Below are 21,530 nucleotides of genomic sequence, written 5' to 3' on the forward strand. Positions count from 1 at the left end.
CAACGTGTTCTGTAGTGTCCTAAAATTGGGACTTAACACTGTAAACAAAACAACAGCTGGATATTACAAAACACACAGGTCAGAGGGCCCTGCTCTATTCCCATGCTTACAATCTATAGGAAATTATACATTATGAGATAATAATCAGACTGCACTTGAAAATAGGCAGATAAATGTAGAAATGCTTCATTCGTTTAGCTACACATCTCTGATATCTTCTATCTCATTCACACATATGTTTTATTTAATTAAATTATAAACTGTGGCTGCGTTAACGTGCAGTTATCCTCTAGGACAGCTTTAAGGCAGTTTTTATGGTCCTCACACATTATAATCACAATGCATTACTTTTTTTAACACTTTTATAATTAGAAAATTCTTGTAATTCTCTATTTGCAGCTGTTAAAAAATTAGAAAAAAGTTTTTAATTATTTTAAAAATGGTTAATATTTGCCCTATTGTAGTAAACACATTATAACAATAGGAAACCAATCACTGAGTTTTATGAGGTGATACAAATGAGGATTTGAGAAAATAAAATCCACAGTTACATTCCAGGTTATTGGACTGTGAACATCATGTGAAAATTCATAAGAGTTTATGGTTTGAAAAATTAAGTACAAATGACATTCTCTTCATAGCATAGCCTGCAGGCCGAGAAGAATAGCAATACAAGGAAGATGATTATCTTCTTCTGGTTATTCTATAAGTGAACCACTTACTGTTGTTTTATTGACTACATGATTAGTTTGTAAAGTTGATTTGAATCCTAATCATTCAGTGGTCACTGCTTTAATGCTGATCTTCTCATTACACCTGAACGCTACTTCTCACATCTCCCGCTAGATCTGATACCTAGTGATATGACAATGATGCAGCCATTATAGGCAACTGAAGTTGACAAACATCAACATACTGTACTGTATAACACATTTGTTTTCTTCTTCTACAGATTTTCTGATGAATAGTTAGTTACGTGAGATGGTAAATACAGTATATGTAGGTGTAGTGTGTCTCCACTGATATACTTTATCACAGACATACGTTTTTTACTGGGAAATGCTATGATACATGATGCTGGGTTATTTCAATTTACAGTATTCAAGTTTAAATGGAAGATAAACTGCAAACACTGTACTTTTTGAACCTACAGTATGTCAATATATTCAGCTTGATTCAAAGCTAATATTGGATATGGTAAACTGCGAAATCGAGAAACCTTAAGATTGGAATGTATGTAGAATGAATTGATGTGACATAAATCCTAGCTACAGAAAAGAATTCCAATCATCAATGGAACATTTAGATAAATGACCACTTATGTCTGCTTTTGTCCATTTGAGAACACATGAGAAACACTTGATACTATTTAATTTTTGTACTTTAGAATAAAATATCAGCTTACTTTAGAAGATGTTACACTTATACTCTCAGAATTATTATATTATGGAAAAAAAAATTTAAGTAGCCATTAAGACACTTTTTTTGTCTAGGGGTAATTAAGAAGCATTTTTTAACTGATACTACATACAGTATATACAATGCACAATAGACACCAAATTGCCTTCAAAAAGATAGCTCCAGGTGAAATACTGACACAAACACCCTTTGGTCACACTTACTGTAACACACCAGGCACACACACTCGCTGAACACAAAAAGCTATCATCCCAGTGGAGTGAAAGGTTTCAACCTACAGTAGCAACAGTTTTCAGATATAGCAATACAGCAATGTTACTGTAAGCATTGACAAGCTCACACTATAGAGAATAAGGTGCGACATGCAAAGAACACGATTTATAGAGTGAAGTTATTTGATAGACATATTTCAGTTAAATATTGGTTAAATCTGGTTTCTGCAAGTTTTGCTATTTCTCAAAAAAATCTTAATACTCAACCAATCATACAATTTCTTTGTGACCTTTATTTAATTTTGGTTCTGATTTCAAATGTCAGCTGAAGGCTATTTACTTCTCTATGTAATCACTACTTCTTTGTGCTACACATGGTGAATGCAACATAATTGAATAAGAAATAAATGTGTAATTAGACATAACACATAAATTGTGGGGAAATCATGGTACCCTGGCTGATGGGAGATACTGAGAAAATTGTTTTTCTATAACTCGCATTTTAGTTTACTTTGTATAGTAGACTTCAAAGAATGAATGAATAATTTGCTTTAGAAGAAAACACACATTTTCAGTGAAGTAGAAAGAAGATACAGTAATGCTATCCCTATGTCACATACAGTATCATATAAGATGATTTTATTAAATTTACGTAACTAATGACAAATACTGACTTTGTGTTATCAGTTAAAATATTAATTTTTAATATCAGAGACATGCACTTTATTATTCATTAACTGTCATACCCTAAAGTGCCAAAAGTCATGGGACAGCAAGATGTAAATGTAATGGTAGGTGGCACCACCGTACTGTGACATCTTGCAAATGGCAATACCCACATCAGTTGTCGGTGAGTCAGTCTCGTGAGTCAATTTGAACACCAGCTTGGCTGCTCATGGCAAGGCGACATGAATAGGGCATGATAATGGGTGCCTGATGGATGGGACATTCAATTTTCAAAGTTGTGCAGACATTCAACATTCCTCGATCTATGATTTTATGGGAATACACCATGGAAGGCATTACCAAACCTGTGAACAGCGTAGTGGCCAATCATGGGTAGCTAATGATCATGAGCAGCAGCGTCTGGCCAGAACAGTCCGTGGTAACAGACAGGCGACACTGTCTCAAATCACATCCACATTCAATGCAGGAGGTACCAGATGCATATCCAGTAGGTCAGTGCAGGAATCTTTAGCTTCTCATGCAACATGAAAGAAGAAGACTCATCAGAGTGCCCCTGTTAGCACTATGACATCGGACACAGCACCTCACCTGGGCTTGTGACATTGCTAATTGGACCCTTGCAGGTTGGCAACATGTGGCATGGTCCGATGAGTCACTGTTGGAGTTGTTTCAGGTTGATGATAGGGTTCGGGTATGGCGCAGACCACATAAGATCTTGGACCCAATTTGTCAACAAGGCACCATGCAGGCTGGTAGTGGTTCCACAATGGTGTGGGTTGTGACCACGTGGCATGGGTTAGGTCCACTGGTCCTCTTGAACATGTCATTGACCAGTAACTGCTATATTACATTGCTTAATGACCATTTTTATCCCTTCATGGATGTCATGTTGTCATGTACCCACACAATTATGGAATATTCCAGCTGGATAATGACCAGTCCCAAGTTGTCCAAAATTGGTTTGAGGAGCATTCTGGAGAGTCCTGTCGAATGGTGTGGCCACCACATTTGACTGACAGGATTCCAATTGAGCATTTATAGGATGTGGTGAGGTCCATTTGCACCCAAGATCCTGCACCTACAAATATCATTGAACCGTGGGAAGATATCCAAACGGTATAGGTCAACTACTCTCCAGAAGTTTTCTGTTCACTTGTGGAATTGATGCCATTTCAAGTTGTGGCACTTTGCCATGCTATAGGGGGTCCTACATAATAGTGGGCAACTATCCTATGACCTGTCACTTCAGTGTATAGCACCTATATATTACAAAAAAGCGCACACACACAAGCACACAAACAAACATACACACACTAGCGTTAATTTTGTCAGAAGCCAATTAACTTCTGAGTATGTTTTTGGAGTGTACAAGGAAACCGAGACACCCAGAGGAAGCCCGCGCACTATGAGAACATAAAAACCCAGATACGGTAATGGGTGTAATTGAACTCATGATCCAAATTCTGTGAGGCAGCAATACTAACTACTGTGTCATAGCTTTCATCATTGTTTCACGTTTAGATATTGTAGTCAGTTTTATTATATTAATAAAGATCCTTTTCCCTATACTATTTACTAGATAATTACTGTTAGTGAGTGCCATACATCCATGCAATCATGGAAGCACTGTTAACTTCAAGACCAAGGGCCTATTCAATAAGCTCAAAGGGAATGTTATACATGTGGAAACACTGTTTTATGTAACAGGCCCATTCATTATTAGGGTGCTGATGCAGCCTCCCCATATTCAACAAACTCCGAAAAATGTAATAACCTACATTGTAATTATAAGTTAATATGTAAGTAACTGGTGGATTGGTAGATGAACTAGTTGTGTAATCATGAAACTGTGAGGAAGGGCATCATGGTGGGACATGGTCCTGATAAGACACTTGGCCATGCTCCCTACTACTAGACCCCAACCAATTCCTTGATGGTCCTGGTACAACTGCAAGAGAGTGGGTCTATAGGTGACAAATGTACCTATATGCAAGGAGCCAGAGGTGTAGCATGAAGTCATGGTACCTAGAGCAACTGCATGCTACATCCCTCCCCCCTTCCATTTTAGTAGTCATCCTTGGTGGTGTCACATATAAAGCTACCTTTGCTACGGCTCTGTATATAATATTATATGTTTAATTTTAATAAGCATTTTAAGTAAGGTATAACCAGTGAACTTAAACTTTTGAATTGCTATATATTACAAAATGACCCCATTCTTTACCTACTGTAATTCCCCTCCTCACCACCACTCCCTGATCAACCTCAGAAATACTCCTCACTCACCATCACTCATGCCTCCCTACCTCACCCACTAAAATTTCCCTCTATCAATGTCCCCTACACACCATTATACTCCACCTGCATACAAACATACTCCTCCTACTCAACCAATATATTCTTCCTGTACACCAACATGCCCCTTTGCACACCAACAGGTGCCTCTGCACACCAACATGCCCCTTTTCACACAAACAGGTGCCTCTGCACACCAACATGTCCCCCTATTCACCAACATGCCCCCCTATACAACATGCCTACCAGTAAACCAACCCTCAGCACACAAACATGCCCTCCTGTACACAACCATATCCTGCATACCAACAATCCCCCCCCCCCCCGCACACACAGTAGGTTAGTCCCACATTACAAGTCTACTTATCTTATTTCCAGCAGTGCTGTTTGTCATACTGGAGCAACAGCCTCTGTGCAGTATGTGTACTGACTACATCTGTCACATGACACAAATATCAGGAAGTAATCTGCTTCTGGTCGGGAGCTACTTAAGCTAGTTCCCTTTCCTGGCAGTCTGTTAACAAACATTGTGCTCCAAACAGCACCTTTTATCAACCCCGGTGCCCAGAGCATGAACTCTGTCTGCTTCTTCCATGCTACACCCCTGCAAGGAGCCAGCTCTAGCTCTGTGTGTGCTTGAGCACACCAGTATTTGTGTTGACATTAGTCTATGTATGCTATTAAGAAGAAACTACCTGCATGAAAATATCTTGCCCTTAATCTGCCAGTAATACATACAGTATGTACAGATGTGCCCTCATACATCTTGCCTTAATACAATGCATAGTGGGAGATGCCTGGAGTGAGTGAGCTGACAGGTCTTGTGCATCTCCGTTAGCATTAACCACCTTTAATGGTGGTTAATGCACCTTTTTTGTGCTGAAAATGCATCTTATTCGCATGGATATGCAAATAGGACTCACAAGCAGACTCTGCTGATTATATGCAGCATGCCTATATTCTGAGTGCATCTGTAACTGTATATGCATACGAAATGGTATGTTACAGTGTTTTCTAGGAAATGCAGATACAGCCACGATCGCACACAGAATATAGGCATGCTGCATATCATTTTAATTAGTAGAATCTGCCAGTGCGTCATATTTACATTGTTTGTGCATATGATGCACTGTAATGGAAAAAGTTGCACGTTAAGATGCTTGGTGCCACTGAGTCACGCCACGGGGGGACTTGAAGGGCTGTTTAACATGCAGGGAGGCTAGATGTCAGTGGACACATCTGTAGGTACATACATATAATCAGAGATTGGATCACATCCAAGTCTTACCAGTATGCTACTGTATTTGTTCTGTACCAAGTTCTCTCCTGAATGTCTTCAACAGTACCTCCTGAAAAGTGTTATTTGTGACATGAATAATTTGCTAATATAAATAGGCAGCTGGCGGCAGATTCCCTGTGTTAGCCTCAGTGAGCATTAAAAGCAAGATCTCTGACTGTGAGCAGGCTATGTATGGCTCCCTTCTAAATCAGCATAGCTACACAGTCTCTGCTTATAATGTTTCATCTCTGAGGCTTCATAAAAATGAGAACTAGTGATAGAGAAAGAATTTTTTTGGTTTCTTTGTTTTTTCTGTCGTTTGGACTACTGTATAATGGTGAATAAATACTACACTATTATGTTTACTTACTGTTCAGTAAGTGAAAAAACAACATCAGTAGTTATATAGATTTTATAGTATATTACCAGCCCTACAGATTGCACACACAACGGTTGGTGTACCTTCATTTATTGGCATGTACACATCATTCTTCGGCATTTACAAAATGTATAGATATTTATTGCATTGCTTTTTATGCCATGTCTTTATATAAGCAGGTAAATATTTATTTAGCTTATGGTAATAGGAGAGAAGAACAAGCGCCTTATGGTGCAGTAATTTCATCAATAATATATTGCAGACACGACAAATGGAAAAATCCGTACCAGATAGTAACTTGTGTCAGGGCCTATCAATTCCTTATCCAGTGGCTGCTCTCCACCTCAGTGAGACTTGCAATTTTGGGAAGTTTAGCATTGGTCCTCTATTTCTTATAGAGCACAGTAATCTGCATACCTCCCAACATGTCATGTTGGGAGGTATGCAGATTACTGTGAGAGAGCAGCCACTGGATAAGGAATTGATAGGCCCTGACACAAGTTGCTATCTTGTGGAGAGCAGCCACTGGATAAGGAATTGATAGGCCCTGACACAAGTTACTATCTGGTACGGATTTTACCATTTGTCGTGTCTGCTATATATTATTGACAAAATTACTGCACCATAAGGCGCTTGTTCTTCTCTCCTATTACCATAGAATTTCCATGACTGAGTATTCCCAGGTCATTTACTGAGGAACTGAGCTGCCGCCAGGAAGTCTGGAGTGTGCCTATAGGACCTAGATGATCCTGGACAGTGACGATTTGAGACCTTTTAAAACTGTTATTGACTGACCCTTAGAGGGGAATCCCGACTGGTGGATAAGCGCACTGATCTATAAGAATATCTTGTACATTTATTTAGCTTATTTGACATGCTTTTTTGCTAAAGTTGTTTATTTTTGTTACCCTTTTTGTTACCCGTAAGGTGCATACACATGGTGAGATCCTTGCTGTGCCCGATTTTGACTATGCGATTTCCCTTGAACTCCCCCAGAGCCCAGATAGTATAGATAGCACAGATTTTGACTATGTACGATTTTGACTAAGTGCCAGTTTTGACTATACTTTGTACTAGATAGTACACTAGATGGTCAAGATCGACTTGCCTGCATGGACTATCTAGCCTGTGATACTGACCCCACGGAAGCGCGCATCGGGATCAAATCTGTATCGCAAGCTGCCTAAACACCTTGAGATATGCACTAACTTTTCATAAGATTTTGACTATATAGTCAAATCTTACAGATTTATCTCACCGTGTGTACACACCTTAAGATATGGCACATATGTAGTTGCTTTCTGCATAAAACTGCATCTCCTTTAGCACCACTGCAAATATAGGCTGATGAGTGTCACGCCATATCTCGTGAGAAATCCCTATAGAGAGGCCCAGAAAGCAGGTGCACATACAGACTATGATCTTTATCCCCACCTGCCCCTGGAGAGGAGGGCAGAGGAGGGAAAGGGCATTCATTTCTAACATAAGCTGAGTATAGTATTGACATGTTTGTGCAATTGTTAATAAATTAGTTTGAGCATGACATCTGTGCTTTCCAGTCCAAAGTACTGTACGAGAGCCGGGAAAGGGCAGTATTTTAGCTCCTTTTCCGTAAACAGAATTTTCACATTTCACAGAAGAGCTTACATAGCTTGTGTATGTCTTATGGGTTGAAATATTCCCTTCCTCCGGGGCTGATATGGCTTCATGGCTTTGCACGTACTGAACTAAACAACATAACAGCAAATAATGGCAGCCCTCCGGCAAGACTAGTGTGCACACTCATTGTCATTAGACGTACATGAGTTTCTGTTGTTCCCGTGCAGGCCAGTAATTGTAGAAGATGCCATTTATTTTTAAAGGCTCTTACCCTAGCCCAATATTTCTTAGATGTATCCACTCAACAAGTGTTCACCCTTAAACATAAAGGAAAAGAAATAATGCATTTATTGTTACCAAATTCCTTTCATGGCTTGTGTGCTGCATGTTTTTCTTATTAGACTGATTATATTTTAGTCTAAACAATAGGGAAGTATCTTATGTACAGTATATGTTCCATAAATACTGTACATCCTTATGTAAAATGCTGACACTAGAGAATGGAATACAGGGCCTGATTCAGATGAGCTCGCAATGCCATTGTAGCAGTAATCCTTTTCAGTGATGGAACTGTGAGGCATCGCAGGTATAGCAGCCACCCACAAGTGAACAGATACACCAACCAAAGCCATTGCAACAATCTCAGTAGCTGCATGCTCCGTTGCAACTGCAGCACATATGCGAGGAACGTTGACTCCCTGAGCGCCTTCATGGCCATGCAGAATGGCTGCCAGAGCTGCAATACTGGCGCCATGTTTTATGCATGAGAGATCGCAGTCGCATGCCAAGACATGCCCTGAAAAATGGTCACGACACGCCTGCGTTTTTGCAGACACTTCCCTTTACTGCACCCAAATGGTCTCTTCCTGTCAATCACCGTGCGACTGAATCCTCACTGTGAGCGGCATCGCAAAGGTACCTTGGTACATGCGTACTGTGTCAAGACACATGCAGTCTGCCTATAAACGCACAGTTGCAACACTACCAAAGTTGCAACTGCATCTGAATCATGCCCACAGTGCACTGAAAAGTGCCTGTTGACTACTATTTATAGTAAGCACTCACGTTGGTCCTATTGTGAGTCTGGGTCAGATGTACTAAGCCTTGTCATTTTTCAAACACAGCCTGTGACGTGACAGTTAGAAGCTGATTGGCTGGTACTCTGAGGGGAATGTAATAGGGTGTGAGAATCAGAAAGTGAGCGATTTTGTGACAGATTGATTTGGCCATGTAAATGATTGCTACTTTAACAAAACAGGAGAACTCTCCCAAAGTCTCTCACGTCCCCCCTTTATCTCCATCCACTTTTTCAAGTAGCCCCCTCTACCTCTATTCTCTATGGCCATGTTCACTTTTACCCAATATATGTTGGGATCAAGGAGAATGTTAAATTATATTGATATTACTACTTTATCAACATAAAACTTCTGAACATTTCATGACCCCTATTCTGATCATTTTTTAAGAAAATTAAGTACTTTTGCAGATTCATTGATAGCTATTTGGATACATTTACTGACTTTGTTATCCATGTATATATGAGATTTTGAGAAGATGTAGAAAGTACCTTATATATTGTGTGGGTGTGGTATGTTAGATAGACAAGACTTAGGTCGACAGGGTTTCTAGGTCGACAGGGACTCTAGGTCGACATGTACTAGATCGACATAAGTTTTTTCACTTTTTTTGGTGTTGTTTTCTCCGTACAGTGACGGGGAACCCCAATTAGTGCACCGTGTCCCCTCGCATGGCTCGCTTTGCTCGCCATGCTTCGGGCAAGGTGTCACGCTCCACTACCGCTGTGCTCAGCACAGGTAACCGTTCCCAATTGTAGTACACGTGAATCGTAAAGTATGAAAAAGTAATAAATGAAAAAAAATTTAAAAACTCATGTCGACCTTTTGTCATGTCAACCTAGAACATGTCGATCTAGAGTCCCTGTTGACCTAGAAACCATGTCGACCTACTTACTGTCAACCAATAGATATTGTCGACCTAAGTCTTGTCGACCTAGAGACCGGATCCCATATTGTGTACAGCAGCAATCTATTTATTTATTATCAGTTACAGTATTTATATACATATTTTACAGCACTTTATAGAGAATTTACCGGTCATTCATGTCTGTCCAGTAAAGCTTCTGTTTTCTCTATCACATGGACATGCATACACACTAGGGTTAATTTTTGTCAGGAGCCAGTGTCTTTTTGGGGTGTGGATGGAATCTCAAACAAACAGGGGAGAACATACAAATAGCTGAAGTCTCTTAGCCCCTCATATGGAATCCATTTTTTTATTCTGTGTAAATATATTACTGTATACAACAATATTTTAGAAGTCAAAATATTTATTCTATTTTTAATCCCTAACTGTTTTGTTTTTATGCCAAAACCTGTGACAACTGTAACTCTATAGGGAGAATTCAGTTGTTAGCCCTGAAAGCTGTCTTTCCTGTGCGCCCGACGGAGCTACGTATTCAATTGTTGCTCTTTTCAGGCGTAACCAGCTGCCGACATTTCAGCTCGCACTCCCAGGGGGTGGCAAGTTGAAATTTGCAAAACGTGACCTGTTTGGGCGCCCAAACGGCACTTTTTGCAATCATGCTCTTTAATTTAGTCGGGTTTAGCTGCTTTACGCTGCTAAACCCTACACTAGTAGATGCGATAACCTGCATTCATTGAATATCACCCCTGCGATTTCCCGTCACGTTAGACGGGAGATCAGGCAGCAATAACAATGGAATTCCCCCCTAAATGTTTTACTTAATTTTGTTCATGTGCAGTTCCGTACAAAATAATGGCCTTCAGACCAGTCCTGAAATTCTTACCACTAGTGTCCTTGATGGACCTGTTACCAAAAGAGAATGCATTTATACTAGTTAGAAACATCCTTAACCCTTAATGAAAAAGAAATGTATCTCATGGATCTCTCAATTACAAATTCCCATTTTCTTCTCTCCTAAGTATTACTACGAAGGAATGGAGATTGACAGTCTCCCGGTGGAGCTGACCGTGTTATGGAACGGGGATTTCAGCATTGACAATCCAGCTCTGAACAAAGGTAAAGTGGAACTTTGGTTTGGGCTAGAAAACAGTTTCCATGGCAACATCACTTATCTACTGTTAAGTATCATAGACCTAACCTTTTCTGTACTCATTTTTTATAACCCTCAATGAAACTGAATCACGCCACAGTCACATTTCCATATCATTTATTTTCTGTGACTACTGTTAGTATATCCACACACCATCAAAACACTCAATTTTATGCTACAATCTATTCAGCAAACAAGAAACAGATGTTTCCATGTAGAATCATGTGTTTATAGAATATAATGTGGTGTGATATGTTATAAACTAAAAGTATTTCTATGTACCAGTAAAGTGCAGAATGCCAGCCTACCTGGATCTCTACGTACAGTAGCTATATTGTTAGATTGACAGATTCTTGTAAATACTGTAGTTGTATTTTTTTTGCCTTCAGAGAGAACGGTCTCCATTTATTATGAAAGCCAACCTACTGTACTAAAATTTGCACATAGAAATAGGGCAGATGTATTAATCCTGGAGAAGTGCTAAAGCAGTAATAAGTGCAAGGTGTTAACGCACCAGCCAGTCAGCTCCTAACTGTTAATTTACATATTGGAGCTGGTTGGCTGGTGCGTTATCACCTTGTACTTATCACTGCTTTATCACTTCTCCAGGCTTAATACATCTGCCCCAATGTATTGTACACTGGTAAGAGTTCTGATATTTCTCTCCAATTTATCACAGCACCTACAGTATCTTGATCATACATCTAACATGTTCTTTGCCCCTAGTGCATCTGTACAAATGCGGTGCTAAGAGGCCGAGCTGTGGCTTATGCCTTAAGGCTGATGCAGATTTTGAATGTGGTTGGTGCGTGGGAGAAGGCAAATGTACGCTCAAGCAGCACTGCTTACTTCCAGAAAACCCCTGGCTTGAGCTATCAGGAACGCATGCAAAGTGTGCAAATCCAAGGATAACACAGGTAAGTAAGGCATCGCCTAGATACAATATCCAGCATTATTGATGATTTCCCTGATGCTTTAAAGTGTACATTAAATGTGCTGTGAATCTATTTTAAATGGGTTAAGTATTTATATATGTTCTCTGTACCATTAGAATGGAAGCGATCTTAAATTGATACACTATATCTATCCTGCAACTAACAGAAGGCCTTGATAATTATACATTGTTGTTTTTTATTAGCCTCTCACCAAAGGAAATACTGTACACGCAGCAAAGGAATTGGAGAAGAGAAATATAATATTTACTGATGACTAGTTGACCAGATTTATGTCGACACTCTGAAATTAGAGAACTATAAAATTACCTAGATGCAAAATACTTCCCGTTGATAACAAGCAAAGCTAAAACATTATGCTGCTTTCAGCAGCGGGTGTAAAGGCTGACAGCTTGTTATGATCCATTGTATTTATTTCTATGTTAAAGCACCGCTGCAGTCTTTGTACTGGTAGACGCCTACTCCATGTATTTCATAAACTCTGTGTTTTAACACTGAATCACTTCTCAAAGTACAGGATTGCACATAATCTTAATAATTGTCATTTATTCTTACATAGCTTTGACTACCCATTGCTGATTCTATATGTATCCAGTGAGTCACTATGCTGCTTGCAAGGAAATGTTTGTACAGTACATGTGACAAAAGAAAACTACATTTATTTGCATAGGTGGCACACTGTAATTTGACTCTGTTTATAATACTTACCGTGGACTAGTTCTCTCTTTTTGTTGCAAATGTATTTATTTTTAAGAGTGCTCATTTTTAAATCATAGCCAAATGCTCTGCTGTCTAGTTGCAGTCCACAGCTGCCTACAGTGTATATAAATCACACTGTATTATAGCCATGTGGCCATGTGACTGTAGAAATGCTACTTTTCTAGCTCAGGTGATTTGTTTTACATACAGTTACATGCCAAACCCCATGAACACTTTATTAAGATCAGCAGTGACATGCGGTGAGGTCAAGGGCTGGGGAGACACTGGCTAGTACCAGAGCCAGATATACACACACACATGGGTATTATACAAAGGGCGTGTGGATCATTAGGTCGAAAGTCACTAGGTAGACTCCAAAAGGTCGACAGGTTCAATTAGTCGACAAAGTATAGAGTCGACATCTGAAAAGGTTAATAGGTACAAAAGTACACAGTGAAAAGGTCAACATGGAAATGTTTGAGCGACAAAAATGGTCCACATGTTTTTATTTTTGGGTGTCATTTTGTATGTTGAATCATGTGAAAGCCAAATTAGTGGAAACCTGTATCCTAGCGGGCTCCTGCCACACTTCAGACAAGGTGCCTGGCTCCGCTACCACTGCGCTTGGCACAGGTTACTATTCCCAATCGTAGTCCACATAGATGGTAAAGTATAAAAAAAGTTGAAAAAAATGCAAGAAATAAAAAAGACTTTTGTCACCATATGTGTGTCGACCATTATCATGTTGACCATTTGAACCGTTGACCTTTTCAACATGTCGATATTTTGACCATGTTGACTTAATATATATCGACCATATGGACTCGACCTATTGACTGTCAACCTATCATCCAGATACCATACAAAGGTGCATAGCATAAAAACAGTTTGTTGAAGAAATTTGTAAGTAAAAAATAAGACTGGTAAAACCCACTATACTGCACTAACCCTTTTGTCCAGACATTGAAATCTCACAGTTACCTTGGAGAGCAAATCTCTATTATTAAGCATCAACAAAATGTAAAACACTGGTGAAGACTAAATTATCACTATCCACAGAGATCCATAATCCTTTCTTTCTGGACACTGATCATGATTACATGAGCTACTACTGATGCTTATCATTAGCTGGTGCCATGCCTGGTAGTGCCCAGAGTGGTTCCCAGAGGGAAGAGGTGCTCACCATAAAAATAACGCATTAAAACATGTCAGCAGAAGCAGCCTAAAACTTGATGGGCAACATATGCTTCCTCCCCGTGGTAGTTGGTATGTCACACACAAGAGGGGAGTGGGCCAGCCCTGTGCCCCCCTTGCCAAGTCCCAGCAGCCACTCACCAGCACCTTCCCTTGCATTTTAGCCTTCTGGATAATCAGCTTCTCTGTCATGTTGGCTGCTCCTGGTTGTGTGTTGGGGAACTTCCTGGGTAGGTCACCTGACACTAAATAAAGCCACACTCCGCTCAGTGAGTTAGAACTGCATGCTGCTGTGCTGGGTTTTGCAGTATTATTGGCCACAGTGTGTTTCCACCCCCAGCTCCAGGCAGTGTCTATGATAGAGGGGAGGCTTAGCTTATTACTGCCTCACCTCTGGACTCTCCTGGACATTCCCTGTATTTCCAGTGGAGCGCTGCAAATTTTAGTGAGTTTTGACTATAAAATTGATTACAGTAATACAAAGTTGGTATTTCTAAGTTTTAAATATATTCTTTGTGTTATCCTAATCATTTTTATAGCCAAAACTCTGGTGTATACTGGAGTATCACAGGTGAGGCTCTGCCTACCCTGCCTGCACATCACTGAAAATCATCTACAGTACAACATTTATTTTGTGTCTGTACATACAGTATATAAAAAGAATATTCCAATTTGAGCAAATACAACATCTTACAAAAGGGAAATCTGCAGTTAGACGCTAACTTTTAAATGTACTCTATGCAGCTACTGTATCTGGAGCACACTTGCCTACTCTCCCGGAATGGCCTGGGAGGCTCCCGAAATTAAGCTGGCCTTCCCGGCCCCCTGGAAGAACAGGCAAGTCTCCCGATTCTGAAGGTCCCCCTCTGCCTGGCCACCCACCTAGTGAGTAAAGTGGGCGGGGCAAGGCAGTTGAGGATGCGATTCTCGATTAATCGCGTCATCATAGCCACACCCCCTTCAGTATAATGCTGGTAATATTGTGGGTGGGATCTGTGAAAATGGTTTACTCTCCTTAAATTCCTTAGTCTCCTGGACACTCCTAGACAATAGGCAAGTATGCTTTAGAGCACAATTTATTATTTCACATTAAAATAGAAAGTTTTTGTAATTTCAGCAAAATAAACAATAATGTTTGTACACTGATCATTGAAACTTCAGATAGAGGTCATGGTCACACATACTGTACAGTACTGTAGGGGGCAATTCAGTTCTTTGCAAGGTGCCTCTGGAACAGTCATTTCACCTAATATATACTGAATGTAGTAGTCAGTTTGTGGGAAAATAATTGAATATTATTTACCATAATAAGCAGTATTGTGCGCAGCTGAACAGTACAGCGTCATTATGGAGAATAAATTTGCCGCTAATAATGGCGATGTACACTTTACATTAGCAGATAAAACTTCAGACAGTCACAATGCACCAGCATGATGCCATTTCTTAATTGAACTGTTGCTTCATACATGTTTCTGCATTATGTATACATACTGTATAAATCTGCTTATTATATACTATAGATAATGGTGATCCATATCCATTTCTTGGATGCTTACTGTATATTCATTCCATTGTTTGCCTTGTTGGACCTCTATGCCCCCTTTCTTAAATATATCTATTATATGTTAGCCATACTGAGGTTCCTTTTTATCTAAAGCCTTGCCTATTTTCCTTCCACTATTTTTTGTGATAAGGGACTGTTGATTTATTTGTTAATTAACTTTAACTTATGGTAAATTACCCTATTAAACTCACAAGTAGATAATTCACACTGCATCTTCCATGGCTTGCGTCACTCCTGTTCAAAAATACACATCACTAATGGTACTTTAATCATAAGAACTGATCATTATGCATTGTCAGCTGCCTGAAGAGTGCTCTGAGTATCCTGTAGTGAGGCCACTTCCAATACTGCCTCTGTAGATCAGTGCGCTGTTAAGAAAAAAGCTGTTTTCTTTGTAAAGAAGATATCCTGCTAAATACAGTATATGACTGTTCAAGTTTCACTGATAATTAGGAAATGAATGCCAATTAATTTCCCTATTAGAATTGATTTGATATAATAGGCTTCCATTAATTATATTCTACATAATATCCAGCAAATGCATGAGAAATGGTCCACAGTTGGATGAAATAGGTGAATAGTATGTGTTTTATGAAATGTTTAATGTAACTAAAATCCTATTCAGATACACTATGAATGAATCAAATTAGTTTATTGAATAATATATGATATTGGATAAGCCCTTTCTCTGCCCATTAATTATTAAACTGTAACTTACATGCCACATTATCATTAAGCCAGCAAGGCATTAGCATGGAAATGTCTCTTAATTAAACACTACTTTCTGAACATTGACGTGGCATTTAAACTAAAGTTATTGCATTTGTGAGCTTTTTCTGTCTCAAGAGTGCTAAATATTTATGTGTTGAGCAGTATGGGCACAAATGCCACAGGTTACCAGAAGGCCTCAAATGGTTATTTTTTTACAGATAAGGGACAGCACTGATACGAGTAGGGATTCTTGTCATATGGATTCTTGTCATTTTGTAGTTTATGCATTTAGCTTGGAACTGACCACAGTAGCCAATATCTGTAATCACAGTGCTGCTTCCTCCACATTTCTTCTGAAAATACCACAAACAGTGCTATTATTAAGGATATAGCTGTCATGAAGTGCTACCACTACATAAAGGCTAAAAGGGCACTTTTATGGTCTCAAGTTCCAAGAGTTCTATAGACATACCATCTCTCTTACTGCTGCCTGACTGTGGAATCTTTTTGCAGTCTCTGAATATTTTAGTTCGACTGCTCCAATTATTTTTAAAGCCAGAACCTACCTTGACTGTGTTCTTAATGTGTGTAGCTTTTCTATACAGTGTGTATATATATATATATATATATATATATATCTATACACATGCACAATCGGGTCAAGTCACATTATTATGACCACCGCCTACATTTGACATCGGCAGCGTGTAGCCCATGAAGTACATCACGTGTCGTGCGCTAGCTTGGTGGGTATATAAGGTGTGAGATAGGACGTCTGCACACATATCACTCGTTGATGTCATGGGTGAAATGGGTAAGTTGTAAAAAAAGCTGATTATTGGCTTTTGGACCAAGGGTGGCAGGATTTCTGAAACAGTGCAGTTTGTGAACTGCTGTGGTGAAGGTGTATCGTGACTGGACAAATGACATCATTGCAAATAACTAACATGAAAACTATGGAGCACCACGTGCCATTGATGTGAGAGGTGAACGTCGGCTATGAAGGTGCATGAGGGCTGACCAACACGCTACAGTGGAGCAGCTCACGGTCATAAGGAACATGGGGCTACCAGACGTGTGTCTAAAACGACAGTTAAGTCCGCCTAGCTGCTGGCCGTGCTGCACACTGTGGTTACTCTAGCTATTATATGAGTATATATATATATATATATATATATATATACCATTCCACTGGTGGCACTCCGGACCCACGAAAGAAGCTCAAGACAACTGCATATGATGCAACATTTCAGCTACTTTTAATGAGTTTTTTTTCAAGCAGGTAGAAATACAGAATGGCAAACTTGAGAAGATTAAAAAGCTCCCTCCAGCTGTGTCCTGTTAGGACGCAGGTTCCCATTTCCGGCTAGACCAGGAACCAACGTCAGCACAGATCACCATAGTTACAAATACCAACAAACATATACGTACAATACAAACATTAAAAACAAAGAACATTGTTGCTGTTGCAAAAGTGTACAATGCAAGGTATCATAATTGCTTCAATAGAAGCATTATACACTTAAAACATGTAATTAGTTAGCAAAAAACTGTCATCGCCACCTTAAAGTTACAGAGCTCTATGGCCATGATTGAAAAACAAACATAAAAAAAATTACACATATCATGAATATATAAAAATTGATTGCACTTGTAGTCACACAAGGAGATATGTCAAGTTACATACAAGACAAAAAGATAGAAATAAGTCACTGACAAAATATTGCTCACCATATTCCCAATACAATCAAGCTAAATCTAATCGAGGCACACCCATGTCCTGCAAATCGAAATAATCAAACAAAAAAAATCTAAATAAAGCATTGTAAACCTAAGGTCTCATTAAAACCCTGAGGGGATAAAGTATCTAGCTGAATGATCCACTTGGCCACTAGCTGCAATAGTTTTTTTTTGCCTGATCCCCTTCCTCAACAGGGGAGGTACATGATCGATAATCCTGTAATGGAGAGTTGCTCAATTGTGTTTGGCTATAGCAAAGTGCCATGCTACTGGTCCCCATTGAAAGGGATGCACGAATCACAGAGCGATGTGGATTCATTCGTTCTTTGAAAGTACACTCCGTTTTACCAATGTACAATTTGGAACATGGACAGGAAATCGCATAAATTACAAATGACTGGTGCAAGTTAAATAAAAACGGATATTATATTTTACCACCCGAATAAGGATGACAGAATGAGGAACCAGTGTAGGCTCTTGTAAAGGCTGAAATGTTTGTAGGGTGATGGCAAAACCCATTGCAATAAGATGCCACCACCTAATGCATTTATTCTGTGGTTCTGTGGTTTCTTAATTTTTAAATGGCGCATGCAGACTCCACTGTCTTAAGATGGAAAGGTAAGTATCACTGCAGAGAACATCACAGTGACCTCCATTTAATACAGATAGCATCAGTGACCACCATATACTAAACAGAGAATTTATCATTCCCCATTAGTATTTAGCCCTTCCTCAACACCCGTTAACTACTTTAGCATCATCGTAACCAGGGACATATTGTTAACTTAAAGTGGCCCTGGAAAAAAGTCTGAAAGTAGCCTCACATAGATGGGACTAAATCAACTGTAGCTGGGGCTAGCATAATTATTTTTATGGACATTGGGGTTAGGCTAGACCAATTCAACATAAACTAGTAGATGGAGTCATATATAGACTAAAAAGAGCAACTTAGAGACGGTTCTAAAATGCAGAGAGCATTACACAGAACAGTATAAATGGCAGAGTGCAATCCAGAGACAGCCATACAATACACACAGAATCCTAGTGATTGCCTTTGAATACAGAGAGCATCTTAGTCACTGCCTTAAAATACAGAAAATATTCCAGTGATCTACATAGAATAAAGAGCATCCTAGTGACCACCTTAAAAAAAAAAAGAATTGGAAACTCCTCTGGTTGTAGACTGAGACCAATACAGTTGCAATCAGAGCATAATATTAATTAAAATTACCTATTTAGAATTGAAAATCCAGTGTTAAAGGTTTGATATTGTAATTTAAACAATACAAGTATATACCAATGCAAATTATATATTTATTCTAAGCATTTCTCTCTTGTTATAATTAAAGAATACGAGGGGAAGCAATCCATCAAAGTGTAGTTTATTCAATAACATCCCATAAAGGTTAGGAATGCTTGGAGAGTTGTTGGAGCCTACAAAGCTCAATAAAAGCTTATCACAAGTCTCCAGGGCAGCAGGCTCCACCAGAGAGCTCATTATGTATTCAGTGCTTACACCTACAAGGGATTATGTTTGCCTTGAGGCAACTAGGAATGATGATGTTACAAAATCTACATCGTCTCCATAACCTTTCTAATACTGGTATGTTTCCTTTTTATGAAAATTTTCTTTTATTATTTCAGGTTTATTTCTAATTCTAGTTTTAAATCATAATATCATTGTCTACTAATATGTACATACACTGTATGGTAATTCAATGGATACTACACAAAAATAAAAATATCACTATGTGCTTTCTTTCAGATCATTCCAGTAACTGGTCCCCGTGAAGGGGGCACAAAAGTAACTATCAGGGGTGAAAATTTGGGCTTGGAGTTTTGGGAAATTGAGAATGATGTCAAAGTGGCAGAAGTCAAATGTACTCCTTTGATTGAAGAATATATCCCTGCAGAACAGTAAGTCATTATGATAATAATATCTTGTTGTGCTGTTAATGAAATCTAACAAACAAGAAATGCTTATTTATCTAACAATAAGAATTTTCTGGTCATGATACTCTCCTGCTATTGTTTGTGTGTCATCTAAAATTAGTATGTGATAGCCTAGATTTAGCAAAATATAAGTGAATCTACGTTTAATTTGTGAATAATGTGAGCAGTGCCGTAACTAGACATTTTAGCACTGTGTGCTAGAAATGGCATCGGTGCCCCCCCATCATGTAAAATAGGGTAGAGCGTGCCATAGGTGTGCGCTGAAAATATAGGTGTGTGGCTTCATGGGGAAGGGCTGTGGCCACAAAATAATACCAATTCATATTATGGTGCACAGTAGTCTCCATTATTCAAATTATGCCACACAGTAGCGCCACTACAGCAGGTAGAGCCACTTTTACACATTACGGCAGACAGAGTCCCCTTTTACACATTACGGCAGACAGAGTTCCTTTTTTACACATTACAGCAGAGTCCACTTTTTAACATATTACGGCGGACAGAGTCCCCTTTTCACATATTACGGCAGACAAAGTCCCCTTTTTACACATTACGGCAGATAGAGTCCTCCTTTTACACATTATGATAGACAGAGTCCCCCTTTTACACAGTACAGCAGACAGAGTCCCCCTTTTTACACATTAAGACAGGCAAAGTCCACCTTTTACACACCGGCAGACAGAGTCCCCCTTTTACACATTAAAATAGGCATATGCGTTGTGTGCCACCTAGTTACGGCCCTGGATAAATAGACAGACAGACAGATAGATAGATAGATAGATAGATAGATGATAGACACTTACTGTCTCTCCGCTGGCTCAGGCAGTCAGGCTGGGATGAGGGAAGTGATTCCCAGCATTCACAGCAGCGGCAACCAGCCTATGTGGAAGGAGAGGGACAGCTGCAGTGGTGCCGCCCCAATTACAGTGCGCTGCTGCAGCTCCCATGTCCCCCTCCCTCCTCCCTCTTCTCCCCTGCCCCCGGAGCTGCTCCTCTCCTCATTCCGGCACAGAAAGGCGGCTTGTAATGAGTCAGTTTGACTCATTACAATGCCGCTGACTAAAGTCCCCTTGGAATGGGGATGTGGGCAGTTGCGCCCTCAGGGCGACTGCGCTGTGTGCCAGGCACACCTGTCACACACGTAGTTATGGCCCTGACTGTGAGTGTGCGTGTGACATCGCTCACAAACCACAACTACTTTGCAAATCAAGTTTGTTCATAACTTGAAAGGATTTTGAAATTGGCTCAAATTATGGCAGGTTACTATACATGTAACTATATATAAAAATAAATGTAGTAGGACTAAAAAAATTAAACAGTTCAATATAATGGTCTGGCACTCAACATGAGCATAATTGACCAAAAACCACAAATAACATTTAGTATCAGCTAAGACACTGTGTATACCCAAGTTGTGTGCAAAACAGTTTAATATGCTGATTAAAAAGGTACTGAATCTCATAGCAATCAACTAACTTCTAACATTAATTTCGTGAGAACATTCACTATGGAGCACAATTCCATTAAGACAGAATGAACTGGCCACTTTACTAAAGACTGCCGACTTCTGAAAAGCAAATTATCACTGATGGGAAGCTCCATGGTCATGAAAAGACAAACACATATGCAGCAAGATTTGGAATATAGCTGATAACTTCATCAGCAATCCCTGACCACATGTATACAATTGGTTTTTTTTTTACTATCACTTGGGGACCTATTTAGTAATCCTTTATTTATTGCCATAAAAAA

General features: G+C 39.4%; 1 protein-coding gene across 3 annotated transcripts in view; it reads left to right on the forward strand.

Annotated features, from left to right (window-relative positions):
• PLXNA4 (plexin A4) overlaps positions 1-21,530 on the forward strand; it is a 1,021,577-nt gene that overhangs the window by 786,967 nt on the left and 213,080 nt on the right. For all 3 annotated transcript variants that reach the window (XM_063926762.1, XM_063926763.1, XM_063926764.1), the window contains exons 11-13: positions 10,834-10,930; positions 11,691-11,881; positions 19,591-19,742. In XM_063926762.1, the coding sequence (XP_063782832.1) occupies positions 10,834-10,930; positions 11,691-11,881; positions 19,591-19,742 (440 nt within the window). The remainder of the gene's footprint in view (positions 1-10,833; positions 10,931-11,690; positions 11,882-19,590; positions 19,743-21,530) is intronic.

This window comes from Pseudophryne corroboree, chromosome 6 (assembly GCF_028390025.1).
Source record: "Pseudophryne corroboree isolate aPseCor3 chromosome 6, aPseCor3.hap2, whole genome shotgun sequence".
NCBI classification, from domain to species: domain Eukaryota; kingdom Metazoa; phylum Chordata; class Amphibia; order Anura; family Myobatrachidae; genus Pseudophryne; species Pseudophryne corroboree.